The sequence below is a fragment of the Ammospiza nelsoni genome, chromosome 3, assembly GCF_027579445.1.
Source record: "Ammospiza nelsoni isolate bAmmNel1 chromosome 3, bAmmNel1.pri, whole genome shotgun sequence".
NCBI classification, from domain to species: Eukaryota; Metazoa; Chordata; class Aves; order Passeriformes; family Passerellidae; genus Ammospiza; species Ammospiza nelsoni.
In genome coordinates, this window is record NC_080635.1 from 48958931 (window position 1) to 48986866 (window position 27936).

General features: G+C 36.6%; 1 protein-coding gene across 1 annotated transcript in view; it reads right to left on the reverse strand.

Annotated features, from left to right (window-relative positions):
• ADGB (androglobin) overlaps positions 1 to 14841 on the reverse strand; it is an 85210-nt gene extending 70369 nt beyond the window's left edge. The window contains exons 1-8 of the mRNA XM_059467664.1: positions 14771 to 14841; positions 14268 to 14412; positions 11148 to 11240; positions 8747 to 8818; positions 7298 to 7486; positions 4526 to 4665; positions 3157 to 3243; positions 1409 to 1620 (exon numbers count right to left, since the gene is read on the reverse strand). Of these exons, the coding sequence (XP_059323647.1) occupies positions 1409 to 1620; positions 3157 to 3243; positions 4526 to 4665; positions 7298 to 7486; positions 8747 to 8818; positions 11148 to 11240; positions 14268 to 14412; positions 14771 to 14841 (1009 nt within the window). The remainder of the gene's footprint in view (positions 1 to 1408; positions 1621 to 3156; positions 3244 to 4525; positions 4666 to 7297; positions 7487 to 8746; positions 8819 to 11147; positions 11241 to 14267; positions 14413 to 14770) is intronic.
• Positions 14842 to 27936: the final 13095 nt, after the last annotated feature.

Here is a 27936-nt window from a genome sequence, read left to right on the forward strand (position 1 = left end):
CTGAATAGGCCCAGCTTCCCCAGGCTTGCCTCGTCAGGGTGTTCCAGTCTCCCAGTGATCTTCATTGCCCTCTCTGCTGGACTCACTCAGGAGCTTCATGTGTGTAATGTGCTGAACAGCCCAGGACTGGACACAGCATTCCAGATACAGACTGAGGGAAGGGGCAGGATCAGCTCCCTTGCTCTTTTTAATGTATCCCAGGACATCATTGGTCTTCTTGACCCTCAGGGAACACTGCTGACTCAGGGACAGTTTGTTGTCCACCAGGATCCCCAGGTTCTTATCTCTCATGGTGACATGGATGGCTTTGTGTCATCCAAAAATTAATCTCAAACATCAACAGAACATCTCAACAAAGCTTTTAGCCTCAGAGTTGGAGATTACAGAGCTGTATCAGACACAATGGCTCCCTGATTCTTAGCTATTTCAGTTACTAATGAATTTTTAAGTCTTAGGCATGATTACATTTACTTAGTTTTAAGGGAAAAAAATGACAGCACCCTGTTGGACGAACAACAGTGCTATTGCTACTGACATGTCCATTCCAAACTCTGAAATATCTACCCCACTGATGGCTGGGTGAAAATTATAGCAGGATTTCCTAAGAAGAGAGAATACTACCTCAGCCAGGTAACTTCTAAGACTTTTATAACACTTTAGACATTGGGACATAGTATTTAGATTCAAAGCGAGGAAGTCAGTGATTTTTCTGAAAATCTAGGAAGAAATAGAAATTTTAGCATGTGATTTGTACTCTCCAAAAGCATGAGAAGTGTTGTGAAATCGCACCCATGACTTCAAGTTAAAAACAGCAACTAAGAAAATTCATTCTCAAATAAAAAAAAGAAGAATAATATACTGGAACAAACTGGTTTATAAATCTAAATTTTTAAATTTAAATGTAAATAGAATTAACTGTTCTTAAAGAAAATTATTGCATATACATAACAGAATAAAATAAAAATTGCAATAAATAAAAATGCAGGTAGATGTTAGAACATATTTGTCATAACTCCATAGATAATCACACTTTACAACACCCATTATGAAATATATAATCAATTGATGGTCAGAGCAGTGTTGCCTTTGGAGAAGCTGTGACCTCTCTGATTGGTATCTCTCTGCAAGGAACTCGATTTTAGAGAAATGCCTGTAACATGAAGCTGAAAAAATCTCTGCCAGAAGGGGAAACTAGTTTTATAAAATAAAAGACTAGTACTGCTTTTCATGACATCTATAGCTAAATAAAAGTATTTTGAATATACATCATTGCAACCTGTTTGGCGAAACAACAAACCCACAGAGTTGTATGTGGCAATATATGCAAAATACACTTATTTGAAACAGAGATAATGTTAACCTTATTTAAGCTTGGCCTACAAAGATTAGACTATGTAAAATTACAGACCTTTGCTAATGTTACCGGCTGTCTCTGCTCTCTCAGTTGAATCTGGCAGCTTATTCACAGATGACTGTTCACTTTTTAACTCTGAGTCTCTGGTTTCTTCAGTTTTTGTATCATCCTGAGTAATCTCAAGTTCTGGAGACTTTCTCTCTGGCAACGTGAATTCTGGCACAATCTCTTTCAAAAAGCCCCAAACTTTGTCCAAGTATTCAGGCCTTTAAGAGAAAACACAAATGCATATGTCAATGGTAGGGATATTTCCAAAAAAGAGAAGAAATTTAGACAGCACTATACCACAACTGACAGTCCAACTCTAAAAAATGCTACTGAGTTATTTTAGAAGATACAACACCCTCTGTATCAGAAATATTTGTTGAGACAGCTTATGAAAGGCCCATAAAAAAAGAGATGGTGGTTAGAGATGCATGCAAATAAAACATCCTTTCTCAAGATTTTTGGTAGATACAAGTTGTGACAGAGAAATTTGCAGACTACTTTACAACTACACCATATAATAGTGTGATTCTATTTCTGTATATTAAAAAGCGTCCCAAAGGTACTTCCAAACTGGAAAGTTTTTGATATGATGTAACAGTTGCAGTCATGTTAATCTTCCACAGAAAGTCATTCCAGAAATAATCTCAAACAGGGTCATGCAGAGTCTCATTCAAGCTAACTGCATTCAACTTTTGTTTAAAAAATAAAATAAGTGATTGTAAAATGAGATAAAGTAATCTTAGACTACAATTCCAAAGACTGTAGTATTCACATTCTCATATTCCATGATATAATGTATTTGTAGTAAGTGAATACTATTTTTTGCTTTTAAAGTTGTAAAACTAACTATAGAAAGAAATAAAATTTAGGCTACTTAGATTTTTAAGTCCATGAGCTACATACACACTACTGTAGGACACAAATATATCAAAAACCGAAATTGCAAGCGTAGCTTGAGACATAAAAATTACTGAAAAATTGAATAAAATATTCTTTGACTGGAATTATTTATTAGCAAAATATGGTTATAAATAAACAAGTATCTCTAAGTAAATTATATATAAACCACAACTATTTGTTATCTAGATTTTCATCTGAATTTATATATCAAAAGGCAAAAAAAAGTGTAACTCAAAAGAAAAAATCTAAAACTTTAGTATCAGTATCTGGGTAATTAAGTTAGTAAAAAGAATATCAACCTGAAAATCAGAATGTCTTTCTTTAAAAATAAAAAATGAACATAAAACACACAGGAAACAAGAAAAATGTTATTGTAGGTAGGTAGGAAACACTATTTTTGGTTGAAACTAGAAGTCTGTCAACTGTTACAATTTGAAGGGTGGAAACACCATACTAGCTGACACTGATTACTTCCTATTCATGATATATACTTTCTATGGTATATTCAGATATAAAATTATTATTATCAGCAGACATTTTAATACTGCATACTAAATTCAACAGATTTCTCTAACCTTGTTTTCCTTATGCTGCTTAATATCAGTTAAATTAATTTATAAAGAATAGGCATCAGCATGATAAATAGCTTTACAAAAAACTGTATGACTTACAAAGAAAAACACAATAAAATTGCATTTCTCAAAGGTACATTACCCAAGTGTCTGAACTATAAACCATTCACTTTTCAAAATTGATGGTGAAGAACTTTTAGGGCTCAGCTTTATTTTTCATAATGCCTTACAGAATTAAATATTAAAAAACTGACACATAAATTGTTTAACAAAAGAACTTACTGGATAGGAATAACTTCTGGTATCCATCCAGTCAGTGTCTGCAGAACTGTAAATTCCTCCATCTCTCTTTTTCCAGTTGCATATATACTATAAGACAAAAGCAGACTTTTTACAATTATAATGTTACCAACTACAGTAAACTCTGTAGTCTACATTGCTTTCTGTAGTAAGACCATGTAATAAGGAATAAGATCATACACAGAATAGTTTGATGAAAAACAAGTAATTACTTGCAATTTTAGGAGTTTTCCAAACCACTGCTGACTACTCCCCTACAAAGTCAAAGCCTTCACATCAGGTCCATTATTTTAGTGCTCCCTCTGGAACAATGGCACTCTTTTCACCTTTGTTAGCAAGCATACAATGTATACTTGCACACAGTTGCAGGGTTGGAGATGTGGGTTTGAAATTCTTTGTGCTAAAACCGGGTTATGATTCTATAACTTCCATTTGCTAGCAGCTTCTCTAGCTCCCAGGTTATTCTGAACAAGCTGGTTCACTCTGGCTGGTTCCCTTCCACTCCAGCAAAGTTCACTCTTTCAAACTGACACCCTGCTACTCTCTGGAGAGGTTTCCTGAGAGGACCAAGGCCAAAGATGCCAGCACTTGTATGGCTAACCCTTGTGCTCTGGAGAAATGCAGTATGTCAACCACATTCCTGCAAACAGAGTTTCCTAACAGGCACCTCTTGGCAACTCCTTAGCCTGTGTCAACATACTTTAGATGAGTCTTCTGACAAACACAACTTGATATGACAAAAACAGGGAAGCTTCACTACCCAGATGTGTGTTTTGAATTATTTTCTCAAACTTATTCATTTAAACTATTGATCTTCATTCATCATTTCATAGGAACCCATAGCCATAATTGTCAATTACTGCATCATAGGCCACCTTCTACTTTTCCAGTCAGTTCTAGGGAAGTAGATCACTGTACACAACAGCACAACTGTAGCAAAGGTATCAAAAGAAGCTCACAAAACTCTGCTTTCAACATCAGTTGAGTCAATACTGGTCAAGGCTCACATTAACAATTTCATTAACAGTTCACAGGTACTTCTGTTTGGCAGGGAGCCACATGTGAAGTTGTCAGGAATATAGTCAAACAAATGAAGAAAATAATGAGAGTACTCCAGTTTCTTTGTAAGTTTTCTGTGAATAAATTTACAAACACATCTAAAAATGAAATCCTGTGCCTTCTGTAGCTGTAGAGGATTTTGTTTTACCAATTTGCAGTGTCAGCTTTTGGAAGTGCATAACTGTCATTACAAAACGTAGCAAAATACATTTCCTAGTATACTAAATCCACTTTTTGCTGTTACCATGTGACTTCACAAAAAACAAACAAAAAGTGAAATGACAAAACTTACCTAGTATTTGCTAACTTAATTATAGCTTTGGACAGCAACATTGGCCAAAGTTCATTTTGGCTGGTTGTAGCTGGCAATAATAAATTCTCCTCTTCACTGAAAGGCATAGTGTCATCCACAATGATCTTTCTCCAGCACCCCTGTGATAGGGGAAGGGGAGAAAAGCATAAAGAAAATAATTAGTTTGTGGTCTGGCAAGTAAAGAGTATGCAAGAGAACTTTTAATGCTTTCCCAAGATACCAATTCTACTGTAACTTGATTTACATCACAGATGGCTTTAAAAAAAGTTCTCACATAATTTATAAGAAACATGGAAACAGCATTCATAGCATTTTATTACTGCTCTGACTTATTTGTTCCAGAGATTAATCTAATTGCTGCTATTTCCAAATATATTTCATCTCATATGTGTAGTACATCATGTGCATGCCTTCAGTACTGTTTCTTCAGCTGCCATCACAGATGCCTGAGAAACACTAATGATTAAAAAAAGGCTTAATTAAGATAGCAGTTTTTTAAATGTCTCTTTAGATATCAGTCTGGAAAATACTTGTGACATAAGCAGTCCCCCATGCTTCCCAAAAACTACCTGGGAATACTGACTGCAGTTAGTCTCCTGTTACACACTACAACAGTATTTTGTAGAACACTATACTAAACAACACAAAATGATCAAATGTAAAAAAAATAGAAAAATATAGATATGTATATTTAAAAAAAAAAATCTGTATTTCCAGGATAAGAAACAAAGAGGTAAGACAAAGTACTGCTATCTCCAGTACCAGGTACTTCATTAGTAAACTGAGCTAATTTTCCACAAAATAATCTTGTCTACCATTCTTCAAATAAAATTCTCAGTCCTAGTGATAAAGATATAATAGAAAATAGGTGGGCCAATAGCAAATACTTCTCTTAATTTACCCAAAAAATAATGAAGAATGACCAAATCACTAAAGTGTTCACCATGCGTTATCAGAGGGTGCAAAACTATTGTCCTCTGCTTGTAACTAAGCTATGGATTCAAGCTGAAATGACAGCTGATTAATGCTATGAATTCTACAGGTCTAAGGAGAAAAAAAAATTAGTCCAGAGGTCAAAGATATTCAAAAATCATAAAAGAAGCTAATATTTTTAAGGATAAGAACCATTTTGTGCCAACCAAAACAAAATATCTAAACTTCCCTAGTTTGAAAAGGACCTAGTCAGGGATATGATAACATATTCATCTCCTCTTCCAATAATTGCTGAAGTTTACTAGGGAGAACAGAACAAGTTGATAAGTAAAGGAAAAGAAATAAAAAAAATAATAAAAAACGTGGGGCAGGTCTACAGATGAAAAAAGTGAGAAAAAAATAACTACAAGTTCAATAAACCTCAGGAAGGCAAAGTGAAAGTAGAATGTGGGATGGAATTTATGTATTTTGTCAATATGTGAAAAAAAATTATTATCCACAGGTTTTATGTTGTGTACAACAATATCTTCAGGACTCAGTGCAGAACATTAGTGAAATCAGTTCATTATTCTTCCATCTTTTGCACTCTTTTTCATTTATTTTTCTACTTTCTCCTATGAAATTTATTTCTCCTCTGTCTCTTCTGATATTTGTCTTTCCTCATTTGCACATTTTTTTTAAACTTCCAACAGGTGACCCTCTTTTTTCCTGTTTTTCTTTCTGTAAAATACAGCTGTATACCCAGAGGAAAAAAAAAATTGAATAAAAACACAGGCCCAAACAAAAAAAAAAGACAAAGAGTGTACCAAAAAGTGACAAAAGTGACAAGGAGAATGAAGCGCTGGTAACTCTTGGATATGCTTTAAAACGCAGTCTTTTACCACATGACTTCATAATACCTGCAGCATTAAATTCACACACAGAATAAAGTCTTCTGCTGAGGAACTTGGACAATACAATTTGTGCCCTCTCAAACTCATGGAACTCATTTCTATATGAAATATAAGTTATTCCACAAGTGAAGGCAGTAGTAAGGGGTGAGGAAAGCACAGGCATATAAATCAGGTAAGTGTTCCCCTTACAGAGAAGGTCACTTTCAAGTTTTTGTTTCCAACTGTCTCAGAAATATTTTCAGCTTTGGGCAACTGGAAGTTTAGTAGGGTTAGTTATAGGTCTTAGCATGCTGTGACATTTTCTGTTTCCAAAAGGCAAATGTAACTGAAATAACTCCAACAACATAGGCAACTTTTAGATGTCAGTTCTTTTACATGTTACTATTTCTCTATTAAAATGAGGCTCAATATGCAATTAAGTGTTCCCTGTTGACTGCCAAAAGTGTTAAGAAATTATTATCTATTATCTTTAGAAACCCTTGGGATGTTTTAATTTTACCAGTACCTCTTCAGAAAATGGTCTTCACACTGGAAGTATCTATCTTTAAACACATTTAGAGACAAATAGCTCTGTAAAGTCAGGCAACTGAATTACTTAAATATAAAAAGAAAAAAATTCAGCCTAATACAGCAGAGGTGTGGGCCACATGTTTGACTCTATAAGCATTTGCATCAAACCTACAAAACTACAAAAATAAAATATTGCCTTTGCAAGTAATAATACTTTTATCAGGCCACAAGTTGTGCAACAATCACATGAACTGTAAGAGACATTTTAATTAACAAGCATTCAAATCAACAACTTGTCAGTTTTTCTACTCCTAAAAATCTATGTATTTTCAATAATAAAATGTATGCCCAGGAACCATTAAATTTGCCATGCTAGCTGCATCACATTTTTATATTGTTGGAGGAAACCACTCACCATCCAATAAAGTTTCAATGCATATTTTCCAAATTTATTGTACACTATTATGGGTTCCTTGGCAGATTTACATAAGCCATAAATGTGTTCCCAAGGTTTCCAAACAACTGTGGGTGTTTCACTATTTAAGGAATTTTCATTATATATCCTCCAGAGAGCATAGATTTCACTTACAATCCATCTCATCAGCTAAAACAAGAGAAAAATAGAAAAAAAAGATTTTTCAAGTAACAGATTTTGAAAAAAATACAAAGTTATATGATCAAAGAATAAACCAGATCCTGTTGTAAATGAAAAAGTGACATAAAAATATAGCTGTAGTTTAATGAAAAAATTAATTTCGCTGTTACAACTTCTCTTAAAATCATTACAATACCTATCTACAACACAAGACTTCATACAACTAAGTAAAGGCACAATATAAATAAAGGTATTCATCTTTAACAAAGACAAACTAAGAAATATGATCTTAAAATAAATTATGTTACAGCGCTTGTGAGTTTTCACTTGTTTAATTGCTTTTTAAAAGCCAGTGCTAAAATAGTCATTATTTGTACTCAGTTAAGGAAATCCTAAATTATTAAATATACTTAGAATTCTTTAATTCTTAAAATAAGAACATAAACTAATCATGTTTTATACATGAGTTTTTATGATATGCATATTTATGATGTATACACTACTTTCACAATAAAAGGATATATGTATATATCCTTTTATTGTGAAAGTAGTGTATACACCATAAAAGGACTATAAAAGGATTTATGTATACTGGAATGAAAAAGACCTTTTTACTACAAGAAATGTGCCCTAAAATTAATAATTGATTCTATGGACATTCTAAGAAACTTGTCCTAGAATAAATTAGTGGTTTTTCAGACTTGAAAATTGACATGACCTGTCTTCTGGTGTTTCTTCCCTTATATCTCTGGTGCTGAATTTTGAATTTGCATTAACGTACGGAATGAAATAGAAATTATTAAGTAATATTACATTCAGTAAGGCACTCAGATGACTTGGTTCCATCTGGTTTACATTTTTCCATGACCTGCAGGAATTCAGTAAACCTTTATTCAGCTCTGGAGAGACAGAAAAACTGGATCACAGACATTTGCACACACATGCAGGCCCACTAGGACTTCCAGAAAGTTTGAGTAAAAATTAGAAATCCTTTATAACATAGCCTTTATTTACTCTTTTCTTTAGACAACATTATCCAGCTGGAAAACCTCTCACCATCACTGATTTTTCAACTTCTAAAAAAGATAAACACTAATTATAATAATCTAGATAATTTCTTGCGACTTAATCCCCTTCATTAATTTTCCACTTAAAAAACTTCTCACAACATATTTCTTTTTTGTAGGAATTTGGAGAGAAATTCAAAAAGTCAAAGAAAGATAAAAAGGAAATAATTTTTTTAAGGGACCTTAATGAATTTTCACCTACCTCACAACAAAATATGTGCTCATTTGCTGAAACAAGGTCAAATGAGGTTTCATTTTGGACTATCACAGGAACCTAGTAGAAAGTAAATCAGTTAGGTCCATAACTAAATTATCTGGAGAAAATTAAATTAACATTAGCATTTAACAGCAGTGGACATGAAAATGTTGGACATCTGGCAAGCATTCATTACACATTTGAAAACTAGAAGTGATCATCTTGTAGATGGTTTGGTATTTCTTTATAAAACTTCCTTAAATGTAGGTTCAGATTTTTAATAAATTATTATTATTATTATTATTTTTACCAGGAGATTTAAAGAGTATCAAAATTGAATAATCACATAAGTAAATTGAGATGCCCTCAACTTCTTAAGTTATTTGCAGTTCTGCATTTAAATCATGATCATAACACTGTCTCATACTTTGAGATTCCCTTAGCCACCCACCAGGGTTCACTGGGATTTATTTGCTCTTGGTCAGTTAGTGGTAATGTCTGAACAGCAACTTTATCATATCTTTGGCTGCATTATGTTCTGTTCATGAATATTTTCTTCTTGTACAGCCCATGTCCTTTTTGTAAGCAGTTTAGTAATAACAGACTGGGATTGCAGTTTATTGAACTAAATGTATCTGTGCCTCTCATCACATATTGGTGTTCATTGCTTGATTCTTTGATTAACAGAATATTGGCTTGTTTATGCTTACTTTTAGAGTTAAAAATATATCAGGTAATAAATAATTCTTAATAGCCTTTCATCGCTTGACATTTATATTAATTTTTATATAAAATCTCTTGTAATCATTGCTTGTTGATTCAAAATATATTGGACCAAAAGACGCATCAAAGTTTTAAGTGGGTCCTAAAGAAAACAAATGCTTTCTTCATCATACTCCAGAGATAGATTTTAAAAGCTATTTTTTATACAGATACATGTTTCCATGACTTTCTGGGCTGCCAGCTCTCTTGCCCTCATCTTTCAGATACCTCCACTCAGTTTATGCATTTTGGCAGTGTTTCCTATCCAATCTTTTGGTCTTGTCAATTACTCCTCTGACCTCTCCCCCTCTCTCCGTTAAAAATTAAACTTAGATCTGTTTAGTGTCTAGTTAATAAAAAATGGAACTGACAAGCTGACAAAAGGAAAACTGAAAAGCCTGAAAAAGTTGGAAGGGTTGTCCAAGTGTTTTAAAACTTCAATATATGATCTGAAGTAAATCACATAAACCCTTAGATTGGTAACAGCATTGGAGAACACTTACCTCTGAAATACGAGGTTGTTCATTTTCTCTGTAATTAGTTTTAAAGTTCTGCACAATTTTAAAATGCTATGGTTACCTTGCAGACAAGTACTGTCAAAGACGTACTCTGTGTAGCCCAGAAAAATATGATAGTTGAAGTGAAAAAAAGTAATGTAGTTCTGGTAAAGCTAGTTCATGGTTTCATGACACATATGAGTACTTCAGACACCTGCTCAGGTGGAACATATAGAAATTTTTCTGCCATGAGAGTAATTCTGAACTGAGAATAGAGAAATAGAAGGCATCTATAAAAACAGAAAGGCATCTCTCTGTCCAGTTGTCTTCCAAATGAACATGGGAGTCAAAAAGTGAAGCAGATGTGGGGGCATACACAACCATGATGTTTTGTACCAGGAAGTGCTGATCCATGGTGGTCTTATCCCATTAATAAATTTAATTAATAATTAAATCTCAGATTCTGTACAGTATAATTGAGAATGCTAATTATTATGCTAACTGTAAAGAATGGAATTAGTATAGGTAGTCTTATGTCCTTTTAGACACAGAGAAACCGGTGTTGTGTGGCATCCAGCAGGCCTCTGAGTCATCTATGCAGCATTCTGTGCAGATCCCATTCATTTTGGTTTTGCTGACCTATGATACAATTTGAGCTACGAAAGAATATTCTTACAAGAAAATAACCCTGCTCTCAATTTCTGCTGTAAAATGAAAGGAAGAACTTGCTGCTGTGGTTAGATAAAGTAAAAGAGATGCAGGTGATGTAATTGCCAGTAAGGAGCTGGAGCTGCCTGCAGGCTCCTCCATCACCATCAGCAGTGTGAGCTCACCCTGGGCTCAGGGTTTCCAGTACCAGGGCCCAGCAGAGGAAGTTTGTTCAACAGGTAAAAGCCACTTGACCATGCAGTCAGTCCTGTCCTGGAGACCAGCACTAGTGCACCTTCATCTTTCATGACCATGCAAGCAGCACAGCTGAGCTGTCACACAGGTCACTGAGCCCTTGTGTACACCGGTCTCCAGGACAGGACTGAACACATGGTCAAGGGGCTTTTACCTGTTGAACAAACTTCCTCTGCTAATTTCACTCTACTTTTCACAAGTTAGGCAATTGGGATTTTTTCATCATGACCTTGCTTGTTTCTTACCTCTTTTGTTAAAAACTCTTGTGGACGTTTCCATGAATGCACTTTTAAGGATGCTGGCAACTTTATTTTCCCTTCGGGATCATCAAATGCAGGCTGCACAAAATATGCATGAACAAAAATGGACCACCTTTAAAAATTATAGTATTGTATCTTCCATGAGATTTAAAATAATATATTGTTCACAGGATAATTCACTTAAGGAACAAAATAGCATAAAAAAGAACTAATAGTATATACAACTAAAAAAAAAGCCCAAAGCCCAAGATGAAAATGCAGCACAAAAAATGCACCACCTCTAGTATTCAGAGAAGCTTATATGGTCTGCACTTTCCAAGATGTCTACATGAAATTATTCTTTTTCTTTTCCCCTTTCAGAAAGATCTCCAAAAAAAGCTTAAATTTTTAAGTCAGTTAGTCTTCTGTAACCAAGCTATTCCTATGTACTTTTTCAAACTCACTTATTTCTATAGCTTTTAAGTTGAACACTGAAAGTAAATATCTAAAGTGATTATGAAGAAACAAAAAACTCATGTTCCATGCATTTAGCACTGCCGTAGAAACCAAAGAGAGCTATAATTATGCAGCATGAATGAGCCCATTAAAAAGAGAGGCTCATACAGTTTTCAAAGTTGCATTTTTAAGTGATGCTTATCCTCCCTGTGCACAGAAGGCGTGAGGATATACGCTGTCTGTTTACTTACTGGCACAACGTGGGATGAGAACATGCCTCTGATACAGGTTGTGCTGACTGAGAAGCTAAACAGTTACATGGATAATGCTTTTTATTTGTGCCTGGATTTTCAACAGTTTTTAGGCATATTATGTATTTGTGAGTGTTTCATAGTCTATGGTGCACTCTGTCTTCTGCAGACCAGAGAAAGAGTTGCCGGGAACAAAAACCTGTGATACTCTGAGTCCTTAATGATTAAAGGAAGACAAAACAAAGTGCATCAGAAGAGCATAAAAACCAAACACAAACCAAAGACCCCCAAATAACCTTTTCCTCACTTTTTTTTTCATTGTGTAAATTCCTTCAACATGATAATCTGCAACAACCTATTTCAGTACCTGAAGGAAAAAAGAGAACCTGGGGAGGAGGGGAGGGATTGAATGTTTTAGGAATACTTTCTTTTTTTTTTCTGAAAGCTTAAAAAAATTCTTGGAGCCTGGACAATACAAAACTGTATTAACAGTGTTTATAGTCTGCTTTCAGAGACATCCAACCCTGACTTCATGGCATAACAGGAAAGTTTAGCTCTTAAACACTAGATAAACCAGAGAAAGGAGGCAGATGCGAATGACATGACGCTATGCAAAGTTAAAAAACAAAACCAAAACAAAACCAAAAAACTCCAAACAAACAAAAACAAACAAAGAAACAAACAAACCCCCGCACCTGGAAAGATACAACCTTTCTTTAGATAACTAGTGCAAATTTTGAATTTTTTGAAGCAGAATATTATAGGTCCAGGCTGAAAAAATCAAGCTTTAACTTATCAAGTTTAAACTTTAAGGTGGCTATAAGAGGCAAGTGCCAAGTCTCAGGGGTTCATGCTCTAAGGACAGGAGTCTCCACCACAAGTTCTCCAGGAAGGACATGGAAGAAATGAGAACAAAAGACAAAGACAAGATCAAATGCATAATCTCAGGAGCACAGTGCACAGCTCTAAGAGAGAGCATTGTGTTTAGGTGGTTGGTAAAAGACTTTCAGTGTTACATGGAAAGAGATCACTTCAGGTTGACTTCTTTACCCACACAAGAAAATAGGACTGTTTATATTCATGTTCCAAGTGTACTTAAAGGTTCTGGTTGACATTACTAATTTTGTTTCCAACTGAAATAACCTATTTGATGTTGAATTCTGGCTATCTGCTTGGATCAAAAGAGGTCATGTTACAAAATACTTTACATCTGTAAATTCATTTGCTGTGACTGGTATATAATTCCTTTAAACATGTAAAACAAGCAATGTGTCATACAGCTTGTAGCTGAAGAACTGAAGAGTCCAGTAAACAATTCAGAAGATCTCTTGTGCTAAAATAGAAGAAAGGTTTTAATATATAGTTCATTTGAAGTTTATGTATGATAATTTTCTGGTAGACCTGAAAATTAGTGCTAGAGAAATGTTTAGTACAGCTGAAAGACACCAAAAGTGGTAAAGGAACAGGAGAAGGACACAAAAGAAAATTATTTGCTTGACAAGTTAAGACAGTCTTCAGTACAGAATGTATATCTTCTCTCAAAACAATACCTTGGCCTCACAGGAATATAATATATTCAACCTTAGGATAAGAAAAAAAAATAATCTAGAAATATAAATGGAAACATAAACATAGTACACAAGGGGACATTCAGAAGAAATATATTAACAGTGCAGAATGTGCATATGAAATAGGTGATGAATCATTGTATTTATTGCATTTTAAATTTAAATTTAAGGTGCTGAGTTTAAAAAGTTTTTAAAAAATAAGTTTACTACTACTCTGTATAGAAGACCCATACACTCTGCAATGATAACCAGTGTGAAGGAGTAAAAATCAATGAGATTTTTAATTCATTCCAAAGTTGGAAAACAGGAATTTTTCAACATCTGGCAGGTGTTAATTTTCTGCAAAATGACAATATTCCCTCAAATCATTCTGCACATTCTAGAACTGCAGACAGTGTTTCACATGTCCAGAAACTGCAGCGTACAAAAGAAAGTACTTCAGCATCCATTTCTGCCATAGAAAAGACCAATGCATGAAACCTTTTGAGCCCACAGAAACTGCAGTGCCCTGAGGAGTGTGTCAGTGCCCTGACATACTACAACAGTTCAGCTGTTCCCACATCCCCAGTTTTAGTTATGCTATGAAATAGATTTGAGGGTTGTATTTTTTTATACCATTAATATGCACACAGATATGTTAAGAGATCATTTTAAAAGCAGCAAATAAATAATGCACAATTGTTTCTAGTTTATTACTGTAGTTTAGAAAGGAACTACTTAAACATATTGAAAACATATGATTGAAAATAAATATATTTATCAGTAACACATTATTTAGAAGTTGTGGCAAATACTCTATTAAATAAAAGTATAAAAAATGAAGTAGAAATAATATGTATCACACAACTTACTGAAATTTGACCTTTTCCAGGTTTTTCTTTTCCAGCTTTTCCAGTATCCCATTTTTCTGCACTGATATCTGCATCACTCCATTCTGGCCAAATAGGAAATCTCCACTTCTCATTGGAAGCAGCTTCCTTGGAAAGCATAGATGGCCTGGAAAACACACAAAAGCATAAATAAAAATGAACAGCATTATTAGATAAGGGTAGTAGAAAGTATTTTATCTTATAAAATATTTTTTAATGTAATAGGAATTTTAGTGCTTTTAACTATGTTAAATTTTGTCACTAAGATAAACAAACATCTTAGAAAATGCTTGATATTGTTATTATGTATAAACCAACAAAATATTTAACGCATTTATACTTCTGCTGAAGTAAATTGGGTAGCTGAAGCACAAAACCAGAATTTGAAGACAGTTTCTTCTCTCCTCTTTTCCCCTACTTCAAGCCACATGGTTCTCCTTTCTCTCCTGTGCCAGTCCTAGCATTCATCACTCAGTTCAACTCACTCACCTATCTGAAGGTGTTCCTTTATTTCTTCTGACTTATTTTCTTCAGATAACCAGAAGGAGCTTGCCATGGATCCAGGATGCCCTGGGGAAAGGATTCCCACTTCCAGGCATCTGGGAGCTGCTAGACCAGCCAGCACTGTCTGCAGGCACTTTCATTCTCAGGGCTCTTGTGCTACCAGCACTCTCACTACTTTCTTTTGGCTTTCACAATCCTGGCAATAATTTTGCTGAGGCTGAAAGGATTTTCACAAGACTAATACACAATGTGTTCATAGCCACGAAGTAGCACTAGTGCACCTTCATCTTTCAGTGCATACAAAGGGTTGAAAAACTGAATTAGCTAGAATATTCATTCATTGTTCCTATATATAAATGCAACAAAATGTGTAACCATGTTCCAAAGTCAAACACAGACTACTTAAATGACTAAGGAAACTACTTAAATGACTAAGTCTGACTAAGGAAAATGTTGTCTATGAAGTGACACCTGAAAATCCTATTAAGCTGCATCACCCAGAAGGTGGAAGTGTCTTGGGGGAACAGAGGCATTGCTCATGTGTAGAGCAGTGAAACTACAAAAGCAAAAGCTCAGCTGGAGTAGAAATAATCAAAGGATGTTAAGGACAAGGAAAAAAGCTCCTGTAAGTACACTGGTAGCAAAGGACATATAAAGAAGCACATTGCTGCTCAGTGGGGTGGGGAACAGCTTAGTGACAAAGAACATGGGAAAGGCCAAGATACTCAATGTCTTTTTGTGTCTTGGGTTTTGTTGGAAAACTTGTCTCTCCCCAGTCCAAGAGTCTATTTACAAAGTCTGTGGGAGTGGAACTTTACCCACAGTAGAGGAAGGAGTTGGGCAGCACTTGAGGCAACTGGATGCACACAGCTCCATGGGACTAGCTGCAATGGGAGCAAAGGTACTGAGGGAGTTGACTGGAGTCTGATTTGGATTTTGGTAAATGCAGTGCTTGGAGACACTTTAAATTCAAATAGACATGGATCTAAGCAATCTGGTGTAAACTGGTCCTGCTTGAGTAGAAGTTTGACTAAACAGATCCCAGATGCACCATTCAATCAATGTTTTTCTATAATTCCATAATACTTTATCAATAGTAAGGACAAAGACAAGGGTAAAAATAAAGATTTCTCACTGTCTAGACATTAACTACATTGATCCACACTACCAGTAACTCTTAATGGAAGACAGCTGTTAAAATTCAATACCATCTGTGCCTTCTGCTGTGCAAAACCCACCCAAACATAGCTTCTACTTCTCTAACTGGAAGGAAGATGAATTCTGTAGAGTGATACTTAGCTTTATTTTTTTTCACCTCAGTCATCTGCAAATCGACTCTATTAGGTTTGATCTTACATTAATGGCATCATATTTTCTCCAGTGTTTTCTTGAAGACTCAAATGATACTTCATTCTGTATTCAATAATATTTAACCAGCAATTGAAAAACCCTGAGGTGTTTATCAGTTTCTCTGTATAATTTCCAGTTGTTTCAAAGAATCTATTGCATCTGTGCTAACCACATGCATGAAGAACAATGAAAAACTAAGTGCTGGCTCTATCAACAGATTGTGATAAAATATCAACATTTGTGATACTTTAAAACCTGAACACTTCTAACACGGATTTAAATATTACTCCTGGCAGTTTCTTACACATAGTAAAAAATTTGTATGTTAAAATTCTCATTTTTTGTACTTTTTTTTGAATGGCATACTTATCAATTTTAAACATTTCAGGACTACTCCTAATTCTTTTGTATCTTTTTTCTACTTCTACATCTGCATCTCCTCTTCTACATATTTTATAGAGAGGCATGGAAATTTCACTTACTGATACCAATAATAAAGATATTCTGACACCATTCACAAATAAAATTAATGATAATTGCAATAATTTATAGAACCATAGAACGGTTTGGGTTCGAAAGGACCTTAGAGATCATCTAGTTCCACCCCTCCTGCCATGAGTAGGGACACCTTACCCTAGACCATGGTACTCAGAGCCTGTCCTCATTTCTTGCTATAAGTTTTCTGAGTGCTTTGGGACAATAATGGAATAATAAAAAAGCATAATTTTTAAATGCAACAATGAGATATGGAAGACTTACTTAGCTTACTATCATACTAAGACAGAAAATCACTTTCTACCACACTTTGACATGACAGAATATCCTCAGCATTAACAATCTGGAATACATGGAAACAATGCTACCTATGATTGAGATGCTTAAACTAAGTTGTAGAAGTCAAATGCTACTGTATCTCAGAAATAATAATTCAATAAGACCTGGAAAATTCACAAATAACAGCAATTTAATTGGTCTACAAATATAAGTAATAAATGAAAAAAGACTTCTGAATTAATTAAAATACTGCATTTGAGTGATGCTATTAAGAAGTTCCTCTATTACTAGAATTGAATAATATAATGGTGAGACTTCTTTGAAATGAACTGTAAGATACGAGGACAATGCAAATTACTGCTATTTTATGCTCAGGCTGGATGGGTTCATTGTGCAACAGTATTTTTAAAACCAAATTACTGGCAGACTTCCTTTTAATCCTGTGCTAAACCCTAAAGCAGAAAAAGGAAGAATAAATTGCCTAATGAAATACCATGAAGTTGGCACTAATTCACCTGTGACCCTTAAAGCATCTTCTCCAAGAACACTGGTAGAATTGATACAGTGCCAACAGAGGAAAGAGGGGATGGCAGGACAGACAAGCACAACAGGGAAAATGCAGACAGATTGCAACCTAAGTTTTTCAGAGACTTCAGATTTATTACAGAGACAGGAAACAAGCCCACTGGAAATGTCCTTTCAAGTAATACAGCCTGTAGACATGTGCACTACCATATTCTGCAAGCAAGATCTTGTCAGCTTGGTTAATAGAGTCTAGGAAGCTAGGAAGCAAATATTTTCTTCCTAAAACAGATAAATCTACCTGCAAATTTTCTATGGCCATTCCTTAGAGAGGGAACCCAGCAACACTGATGGGATTATTCTCAAGAATTACAGAAGCATTGGTAGGTACTTTCAAACAGCATGGCTACTCCCATCTTCCTTTCCTAATAATCATGTCATTCTGGATCATCAAACAATTTCATGATTTTTTTAGAAATCATGAAGACACCAAGAGGCAGTAAAAAAAAAGTGTCCCTTTCTGTGAATTGTCTGAACAGTCATAAAAAAAACTACTTCTGTCCTCAGTAAAGCTTTTATACTAGTAAAAAGAGGGCAGAGAACAGAAGCTTCAACTTTTTTTCCAAATCTGCCCTGCAGGGAAGCTACTTAAGTATTTCTTTAATCTCTTCCAACCTCAAAGACAAAAGACTCCTTTGAAGACCTTATTTATAGCAGAAAGTTCTTTTAAACTATAATCACTGAAATGATTTTTTAAAAGTAGCATCTGAATATCTTAGAAACCCAGAGCAGAAACCATGGTAACACTCAAGTTCATAAGAATCTCTAAAGGATACAGGAAAGTTTGGCCAAGTATCAGTAACTCTGTGGCAAAATGATTTGCTCTTTTTCTTCATACCTAGTATCATTCTTCAGAAGAGGAATGAACAGAATGAGTCACAACCAGACAATTTAATCAGCAGCTAATAAAGAAATACAGTTTTCTCCTTATTATTAGCATAGTCAGCAGCAATTACAAAATAAAACCAAAATATGAATGAGTGGTTTACAATACCTTGCCATTAGTCTTACCTTGGATACTGGAGCCAAAACATACAGGATTCTCTGCAGAAGCAAAATAGTCTACGTGCTCAGAGCTCTCATGTTTGGGGAGACCCAAGCCATGGATGCAGCTCAGGTATGATGAGCAGAACAAATAATTGTAAACCATCTATGCTGCAATCACAGTTGCTTACAAAAGCCTCTGACAATAGGTTTTATTGTCATTTTACTTTTGTGTACTGGGGCAGGACTTCTTCCCCAAAAAGCACAGAGTACTTTCTATGTGAAGCAAGTTCAAACTGGAAAATTAAAGTGATGATAGAAAGATGAACACCAACTGATTATTCTTTATAGACATATCATTTTTAAAGGGATCTGTCATTTAGATCACTGCTTCCAAGTGTGATGTTCTCATTTCTAAACATAGCTGATGTCTTTGTAGGTGTCAGACAAACTGCTAATAGACCTCAGTAACTTGTGAAGGATGAGCCTCTTTTGAAGGCACACACACACATTTGCTGAGACGGTCACCTAGCCTCACATTTAGCTTTGCCAGATAGAAGTCCACATATTTTCTTACTTATATTTGCCTTCACATTAATGGAAAGCAAGCTATTCCTTCTTTGTTTGCTTTCCAGATTCTGGGAGGCGGAAGAAAAACCCTAAATGCCAAATCCTTTATGCAAATTTTACACAGTAGCATGCTTGATCGTTACTTAAAAGAAAAATTATTAGAAAATAGAAATTTAGAGGCCCTGTAGGTTTAAAACTTTAATTTTTTTGTTTGTTCTCCTTGTTTTCAGCCTGATTCTACTTGTTGCCCTAAAAATATTGTCTGAATTCTGATCCTTGTAATTTTAGAATTCCAGCTAAAATTGAGTATCTTCTACTGTTTTGATCCATTTATCCCAACTAAACCTTTTTGCTATATAAAAACTTGAACTCAGAAATTGAATATAAAGCACAAAATCAAGTAATAGACTTTTTCCATGTGTTAGGGGAAAAATATGAAGATGTATTCAAAAAACTGGTGACAAATAGACTGATAAGCAACTGCATATTTAATATAGATCACAAAGGATTGTTTTATCCTGTGTGAAAAAATATATGTAAAGCAAAAAAACCCAAAAAATTTCTTTTTTTGGAGGAATTCCTGTAAAATTCAACCTTCATGCTCATAGCTAGCTCATGTAAAATGTTAGAATTTTGGATCCTGATCCTTCAATTTTTGCATTCCAGGAAGAACAGTTTCTATTCCACAAACTACTATTTGTAAACTGCTCAAAGACAGAAGTAAAATCAGGTGGCATTATATACTTGAGAAACAATATCATGTATGTGCTGCTTTCAAATGGCAAACCAAGACCCTGTAGCCTGCGAGAGCAATGCCAGAAAACAGCTTACCATTTTCTGTGCTGAGAGGCAGCTGTAGTGAAATTCTCTGCTCCTGATTCTACGGATCCAAAGATCTGCTATAAAAAAGCTTTGAATACAGAATGGAGAAAAATACTTTTTACTTATCTGAAAAACATTTTTCACATTGGAAGTTATCAGATTGCCTGGATGCCATTCATTGGACAGCCTTTCACATTCTACCACACTGGAGGTCACTTAAACCTTTGAAAGACATCCTTCAAATTTATTTGTTTTTTTTTTTAATTACATTCTCAAGAGTGGAACATTGAAAATTAATTCCAAGAGATGCCTGCCAAGGCAGAAGCACTATATTATCTAGCTCTTAAATGAGCCCTTGTAACATACAGAAACAAACACAGTCTGCACAGGTGGACTTTCTATCCAATGTTAGAGGTGGAAATATGATATACCAATACCTAGATAATGTCATAGCAAGAGCTGGAAAGAGGAATGTCTTTTCCAGTCATTTTCAGGTGCCAATCTCAGCCAAAAGAAGTGATCTCTGATGGATTCTTCCGAGATGGTTACGGCTGACTCTGAGTTGTGCTCCAGGTGGGATTGTGAGCTGTCCAAACCCGTTGAGGTTAACTGGTTTCAAAAGATGGTACAGGTGGCAGGCCAAGTGAACAGGCTGCCACAGACAACAAGGGCTTCAAGCTGGATCTTGCAGTTTTCCACCAAGTCACAGATTTGAAAGCAAGTAACATCTACATCCAATTTGCAGATCAAATTTCTGTCTGATCAATGTGCTCTTCTTCCAACTAGCAGCGAATGAATAGGCATCATAAGGCTGTAAGCTGACCTTAGACCAGATGTAAGAATGCTATGGCTGTTTCTGACACTAAAGTTTGATACTCAAGTATCAAGTAGAAGAATATGAACTGCACAGCGCTGCTTCTTTAAAACCTCTTGTGCCTTCTGTAGGGCACCTGAACAATTAACCAAGAGCTAAAAGTCTCTGCATGGCAGAGCATGCCAGTACTTCTGAGGATTTAGGCCAACTCATTTAAAAAGCACTTTGCATGCATTGTTAAGAAAATCAGGAAATCCCATTTCTTCCATGGTGGTTACAGAGAATTCACAGAAGATAAATACCATTCTGCTTAAATAGATGAATAATTCCTGGCAAATAGAGTCTCTAACATTATATTTTTAGATTGCTTTCTAGTTTCAAAGCACAGTTATTAGTATTTTTCTTTTGACAGTACATTTTCTGCTATGCAGTTATGCTGAAAGCTGCTTTTTTCCAGCACACTATTCTTTACACTGTTCACTGCAATAGAAGTCAAAGCTCCTCTTGCACACTCTGATTGTGCAGTCTCCAACCCAGGGCTCATGGAGTGTTTGCCTGTAAGATTCTCTGACAGTGCTTTGAGTTTCATAGAAAGAAAAACCTAAAACTAAAATCAGTAGGGAGTACAGCATTTAGTGTGATATTGCCACTAGTAAATTACTTAATATTTTCATGCCCGTGAGTCCGTGAAGTTTGAAATCTACAGATCAAATAAGCTGAGCTCTCAGGGATTCCTTTTTTTAATTAGAATTAACTAGGAAAATTAATTTGAATACATAATTTTCTAATTAACATGTAATCTAGTTAATAAAAAATTAAACTTATTGGTCAGCTTATATGCTATTCTAGTATGCTTCTCATAATTACCTGGGGAAAAAAACATTATCTAACCACAAAACATGAAACTAAAAAGAAAGTTAAAAGCAGAAGAGAGTAAAAAGTACCAAAAAATTGACTATGGAAAGTTGTACTGTGTTTACACACTGAAAAATTTTGATTAATGAAGCACAGGTACTGAAAGCAAGAGCTTCATTTTTCTGCTCAGAAATTCTAGATCTAATTTAGAATTATTTTTTTTTTGTGATACTAACAAAATTACTACCCTCAGAAATATGAGTTGCTTACAAAACAAATAGACAATAAAAAAATAAATGAAAAGTGGTTCTTTCAAGCTTAAAAAAGACAATGCAAAATCTTCAGGAACATCTCTAGCTTTAGTCAGGTTAGAATTTAGGTATTAATACAATAGTACAGTAGTAGAGCTTGCAGGTGGTCAGTGATGCAATAAATAACTTCTGAAGAACAATCATGAACCTAAGATCACAACACATTTATTCACTAACACTGCTGTGTCTGGGGAAAGTACATAAGTGCAGGATGGTACCATTTGCTCAGCATTTCAGATGGTTAAATTTTAAGGTACATAGATACTTTTCCCTTCAGTTATGCAGCTGGATGTCCTGGAATCCTGGGCCATCACAGATTTATGTTGTGCCTAAATTATTTGAGAGATCAGGAAATGCTTTCCAAAAGCCTGTAGACAAGCATTCAATCCAAAACAATTGTTTATCTTTGGATTGCAATTAACAGTGTGCTGAAGGAGACCATGATCTCAAAACATCCTCAATTTTGTCAGGACAGTAGCTGCAAACTGGAGATGAACAACTGCTGTAGCTCAAGAGACACCACTCACAGGGTCTCATGAAGCCTTAACTGGCTTTGGTTAGAAAGGATCTGAACTGAACTGTTTGAGACAGAAGAGCCCTACAAGTTATCAAAAATCAGCCTTGTACTAAGAGTATAAAATTTTGTAGTATATTACCAGTTACTATTGTAAAGCAGATTATGAATACAGTGAAGGTTTAAAATTTTTCATTCAAATATTTTCCCTGTGAAGAAGTCTAGTGAGTAGCTGTACTGAGTTTGGCTAGGTTTGAAGTACATTTCCTCAGAACAGCTTATAGGGGAGATATGTTTTAGTTTTGTGATGGAAACAGAGACAATAACATGGTGATATTTCAGTTATTGCTGAGTAGTGACTACACAGAGTCAATGCCTTTTCTGCTTCTCACACAGTTCTGCCTGCACATTGGCTGGGCGTGCACAAGAAGGACCAGAGGGGACTCAGCCCAGACACCTGACCCCAACCAACCAAAGAGACTTTCCTTACCATACGTTCTCATGCTGAGCAATAAACCTGGGGGAAGAAGAAGGAAGCAGATGTTTGGAGTGATGACATTTGTCTTCCTAAGTCAGCAGTACATGTGATGAAGCCCTGCTTTCATGAGGGATGGCTGTACACTTGCCTGTTCATGGGAAGCAGTGAATGAATTCCTGTTCTTGCTCTGATGTTTACCTATTAAGCTGTCTTTATCTGCAGCAAGTTTTTGCATTTTTACCCAGATTCCTGCCCTCATCCTGCTAGGGTTAAGCTAGCAAGCAGTGTGAGTCAGAGATGCCATATGGGGTTAAACCATGACACTTGAAACTAATTATATTTTTAAAACCAGCCCAATTACCAATAAATTGGGCAGAATTAATCATAAAATGAGTATACCTAATTAAAAAAAAATTCAAAATCTGGGCTAGTATCATCAATGTCTTTTGTCCAAAATGTTCAGTCTGTTTCAAGCCTCCAGCAAAAGTTATAACCTCCAAGCCACACTCAACTCTGACTTTAGCTCATGCACAGTCAAAAACAAGCATAAGCAGCTCCATAGGAATGTAACCAGATTTTACCCTAATACAGCAACCCCTTCTCTCAAATAAAACATGCTGCAACACATGTTGCAAGTCGAAGATGTACCACTTGGCTGCCCCCTTGGACCACAAACAGGAGAACAGGAGTGCTGAGTGGGAGAATGAGTGAACTGTAGCCCAGCACCTTGTCTCAAACAATACTGCATCAGAAAACCTTTTTGCAAAGAGCATAAAGGCATATCTAGTATATCTATCAAATAATTTCATAGACTCTAAGTATTTTTAAGAATAATGCTCAAGCACTTCCCACGCTTGATGTAGTTGCTATGTATTCATATAATCTTCAACGGGTTTCTTTTCTGCAGGCTTGTTCACTGATTCCAGGTAAATTTTTAGTGCCCATTAAAACTTACATTAACCAATATGAGAGGTCCACTAAAAGCTTAAAGTTCAATTACCATGCTCTCACCCACAAATCATGAGTTCTTACCATTCTCAATTTTCAGCCAATCTAAAAAACTCAAAACATCAAAAAATTAATCTGGTCAGTCTATATTCTCCAAACTACCAAACCTAAAGAACAGATGCTGGCAGTGGATAAAACCTCAATCACAAGCCATGGCAGAAACCTTATTCTAGGCCTATGGGAACTGAAGAATGAACTAGCAATTCCGCTATTTTTTCTGCTCTTATTCTCCTATCCTTTAATCTTAATAACAAACATTAGGTAATCCTAGGCACTGGCACAGCAACCTGCTACTGATTGCAATCAACCAAGCATACAGCTAAAATATAATTTCTTCCACCCAGTACAGGCTTCTGCCTGTCTCTGCTAGTCCTTGAGGATACATCAGCAGTACATATTAGTTAGTGAACTCTTTAAAAAGTACTCCAGCATTGCTCTGACCTTCCCCTATGTACACTGGTGACCTCTATCTGTGCCACAATTACCTCTAAATGACTTGCTTCTCTTGGCTCTGACCATTAGCTCTTCATTTTTATCCCTAATAGCCCAAATCCTAATTGTGATAGCTGCTGATGGCTTAATTCAGAAGATTGGGCTTGATGGCATAGAGCTTCATCAAATTAATTTAAAAGCATTTTAATTCATTATCCATTCTTACTAGCCAGAATCTCTTCCAGTGCCACCAAAGACATCAATTCTTATCCACCATAGCTATTGAAACCTGGGAAAGATCAGATTCTCAGTAGCCTCTAATGGTGCAATTCAGAAATAGCCTAGCTCCTGAGGGAATTGCTTTCTAATTAGAAGGCAGTAATGAAGAGAGACCCAATGGAGTATCCTGCAGAGACCCAGGGGAAGTCTGGCTAGCAAGTCCAGAGGAATTTTCCTGCCTTCTCCATTTGTTTCTGAGGTCCCACTCTAACAATGCAATATATCCACCCATAATCCTGATTGATTTTCCACAGTGCAGATGCACTGTCCTGACTGTTCTAAACACTTGTGGGTGGGGGGAAAAAGAAGGCTGATTTCACTAGAAATTGAGAAAAGTGCTTTTAAGGTGATCAAAATATATTGCACAGATGTTTGTACACATTATTCTCAGAGAATTTCTGCATTAATTTTATCCAAAACAGATGAAATTTTATAACACTAATTCTGTTTGGTAAGCACTAACAGATTTCAGGATTTTTTTACAAATTGTTAAAAGAAAAATTAGTATTTTTCTTTTTTCTATTATTTATTCCTATTTAGTATTTTGATTATTAGAGACATATAAAAAACAAGTCATGTTTACTATCAGGGGGACAGTATTAATCAAAAGACCAAGTATTTTTAACATTTTTGTCCTTGCAACTGCAAGCTTTGTTCTAAAATAAACCAGAAAATCTATCTTGCAATTACAACAGAATACTAAACTTACAAGGCAACTCTCAGGCAGGCTGCAAATATCCATTTCTCTTTCAAACACAGGAATAGTTACATTACTTATGTTTTCATAGATTTAGACAAAATTTTTACAGTAATTGTCTCTGCCTCATAAACATCCTGAACAAGCTGGGTAATAGAATGAACAGAATGAATGAATATCAAAGGGAATCAGAGAATATTCTGAGTTGGATTCCACTAGGATCATCAAAGTCCAACTCCTGGCCCTGCACAGGACATCCCAAGAGTCACTCCTTGTGCCCAAGAATGGTGTCCAAATACTTCTTGAACTCTCAGGCTTGGTGCTGTGACCACTTCCCTGGCCAAAACAACAACAGAGTTACTAAGCAAAGGCTGCAATGGGGAGAAGGAACTAGATACTAGCAGCTTGCAACAGAAAAGTTGGCAAAATGGGAATCAAGGTGTGAAATATAAAGTAGAAACATGAAAATATAAGAAAGGCTGTAGTAAAGGCTGTGTAACTACATATGAAATAAGCACAAAGGAGCATTTGAGATTGACTTCAGGAGAGAAGTAAGTGATACAACTGAAACCTTCATGTATGGCAGGAGAAAAAAGAGGCAAAGGCCAGAAGCACATACATGAGATACTTTTTTCATTTGAATCCCAACAGCACCATGAATTCAGGCTTACATTAGGATGAGAAAGCTGCTAACACCATAGAAACAGAACTCGCAAGTCAAAACAGTGACAGTGAATGTCAACGTTCTCTATTTATTGTATTTTCAGGAAGAAATAGGCATTTACACAGAAATATACAAGTTCATACAAAACACCCAGCAAATAGCAAATAATTTAAAAATTACTCAAGGGATGCTACTTACACAGAAATATTTAAGAAATTAATGGGAAGAATTCTTTTCTTTGTCATACTTGCTTTCCTCGGATTCTTTATAACATAAAGCAAACTTTCCAGACACTGGGAATTGTCTTTCCTTTCTGTAAGGGAAACTGATGTGCTATAACCATCATTAATCATTTCGCCTCTAAAACTGCAGCTAGTTTGGTTCCTCTCCCTGATGAAAGTAGCGCGCACCCATTCCCAAAATTATTGTCCCTGGTTGATAAGTTTGAGGTTCTTTTAACCTAAAATCATTTCAGTGAGCTCTTAACTTGTGATGGCTCCCGAGCAGAGGCTGAAGGCCTCGTTCCCCTAGCTGTGCACAAGGTCCGAGGTCTGCGTGCCCACCAGGGATGCTCCAGGACACGAACGGCTCTGGCGGGGCAGGACGGCCCCCCAAGGACCGCAGAGGGAGGGAGCACAACTTCCACACGAGCCGGGCTCCCGGTTTGAACAAACAAACCAAACCCCTCCTCGGCTTTAGGAACCACTTTTACTGAAGCACCCACGCCAGCAAGTGAACTTTCTCAGCACAAGTTGTTTGCCCGCACGGCGCTTACGGGCACGCACCCGTGTCCGGCCGGTGACACGGCGACAGGGCCGCCTGGCACAGGTGCCCACCTGGCTCAGGTGCCCGCCGGCCTCGACGGCCGCCCGGGCCGGGCCGAGGCAGCGGAGCCTCGGGGAAGCTCCCGGCCGGCCGCAGCAGCCCAGGCCGGGCACGGCGGTGTCTCCATCCCGTCTTCCCGCGCCCACTCTCCCTCTCTCCCGGGGCTCTCACCTTCTGGAGGAGGTGCCGGCGCCGCTGGAGATCTTCTTCTTGCCCGCCTTGGAGGCCATGGCCGCGGGTCGGAGCCGCCGCGTCCGCCGCGTTGCCGGGCGACCCCGCCGGAGGGGCCGCGGGCGGCTCAGGGCGAGGGGCCGGGCCCAGCCCGACCAGGACACGGCCCCGCCGCCGCTGCGCGCCCGAGGAGCCCAGGGAACGGCGCGGAATGGCTCTGCGGGAAAAGGCTTGGCTTGGAGGGTAACAGATACCGCTTTCTGCGGCAGCCTCAGGAATCCGTCCCAAGAACGGAGTTTGTCTGCTGCCCCGTGATAATCAGCTGTGAGAAACTGCCGAAGACGGAGAGGCCCTGCAGAGAGACCTGGACAAGTGAGGGGACTGGGCAATCACCACTTGTATGAAGTCTGGGCAAGACCAGTGCTGGATTCTGCACCTGGGACAGAGCAACCCTGGGTGTATGGACAAACTGGGAAACAGGCTGGACAGCAGCACTGCAGGAAGGGACCTGGGGGCATTGGTCCATGGCAACCTGACTGTGAGTCAGCTCTGCCCTGGCAGCCTGGAGAAATTTTAGAGCTAGATTATGTAAGTCTTTCTTTTTAATTTCAGATTGAGGCAATTAATTAACTCCTGCTATGAAGCTCATGATTACCGAAGTGAATGCTATTCCACCAAGGTCAGATAAAATTAGCATTAATCTGCTGGTTTTGAATTCGGCAGATAGTTTACTACAACTTCATTTATAAGAAGACTTTTTCAGATACATTCCAGAGACTGCACTATTGTTAATAAGCTCCTATTTCTAACACCATATTTGCTGTTTCCCAATCTGTAGTGAATGATAAAAAATTCTTGATAAAATAGAATATACTTTGCTTATTCTAATTCAAGATTTTTCAAATATAAAAATCAATGAAAATCTGTTTGTCAAATTGCACAGGGCACAAGTAGGTTAAAAGTAGGAGGAAAAATAGGCAGATGTTGCTACATCTAGAGGCTTATTTTAGACAAATT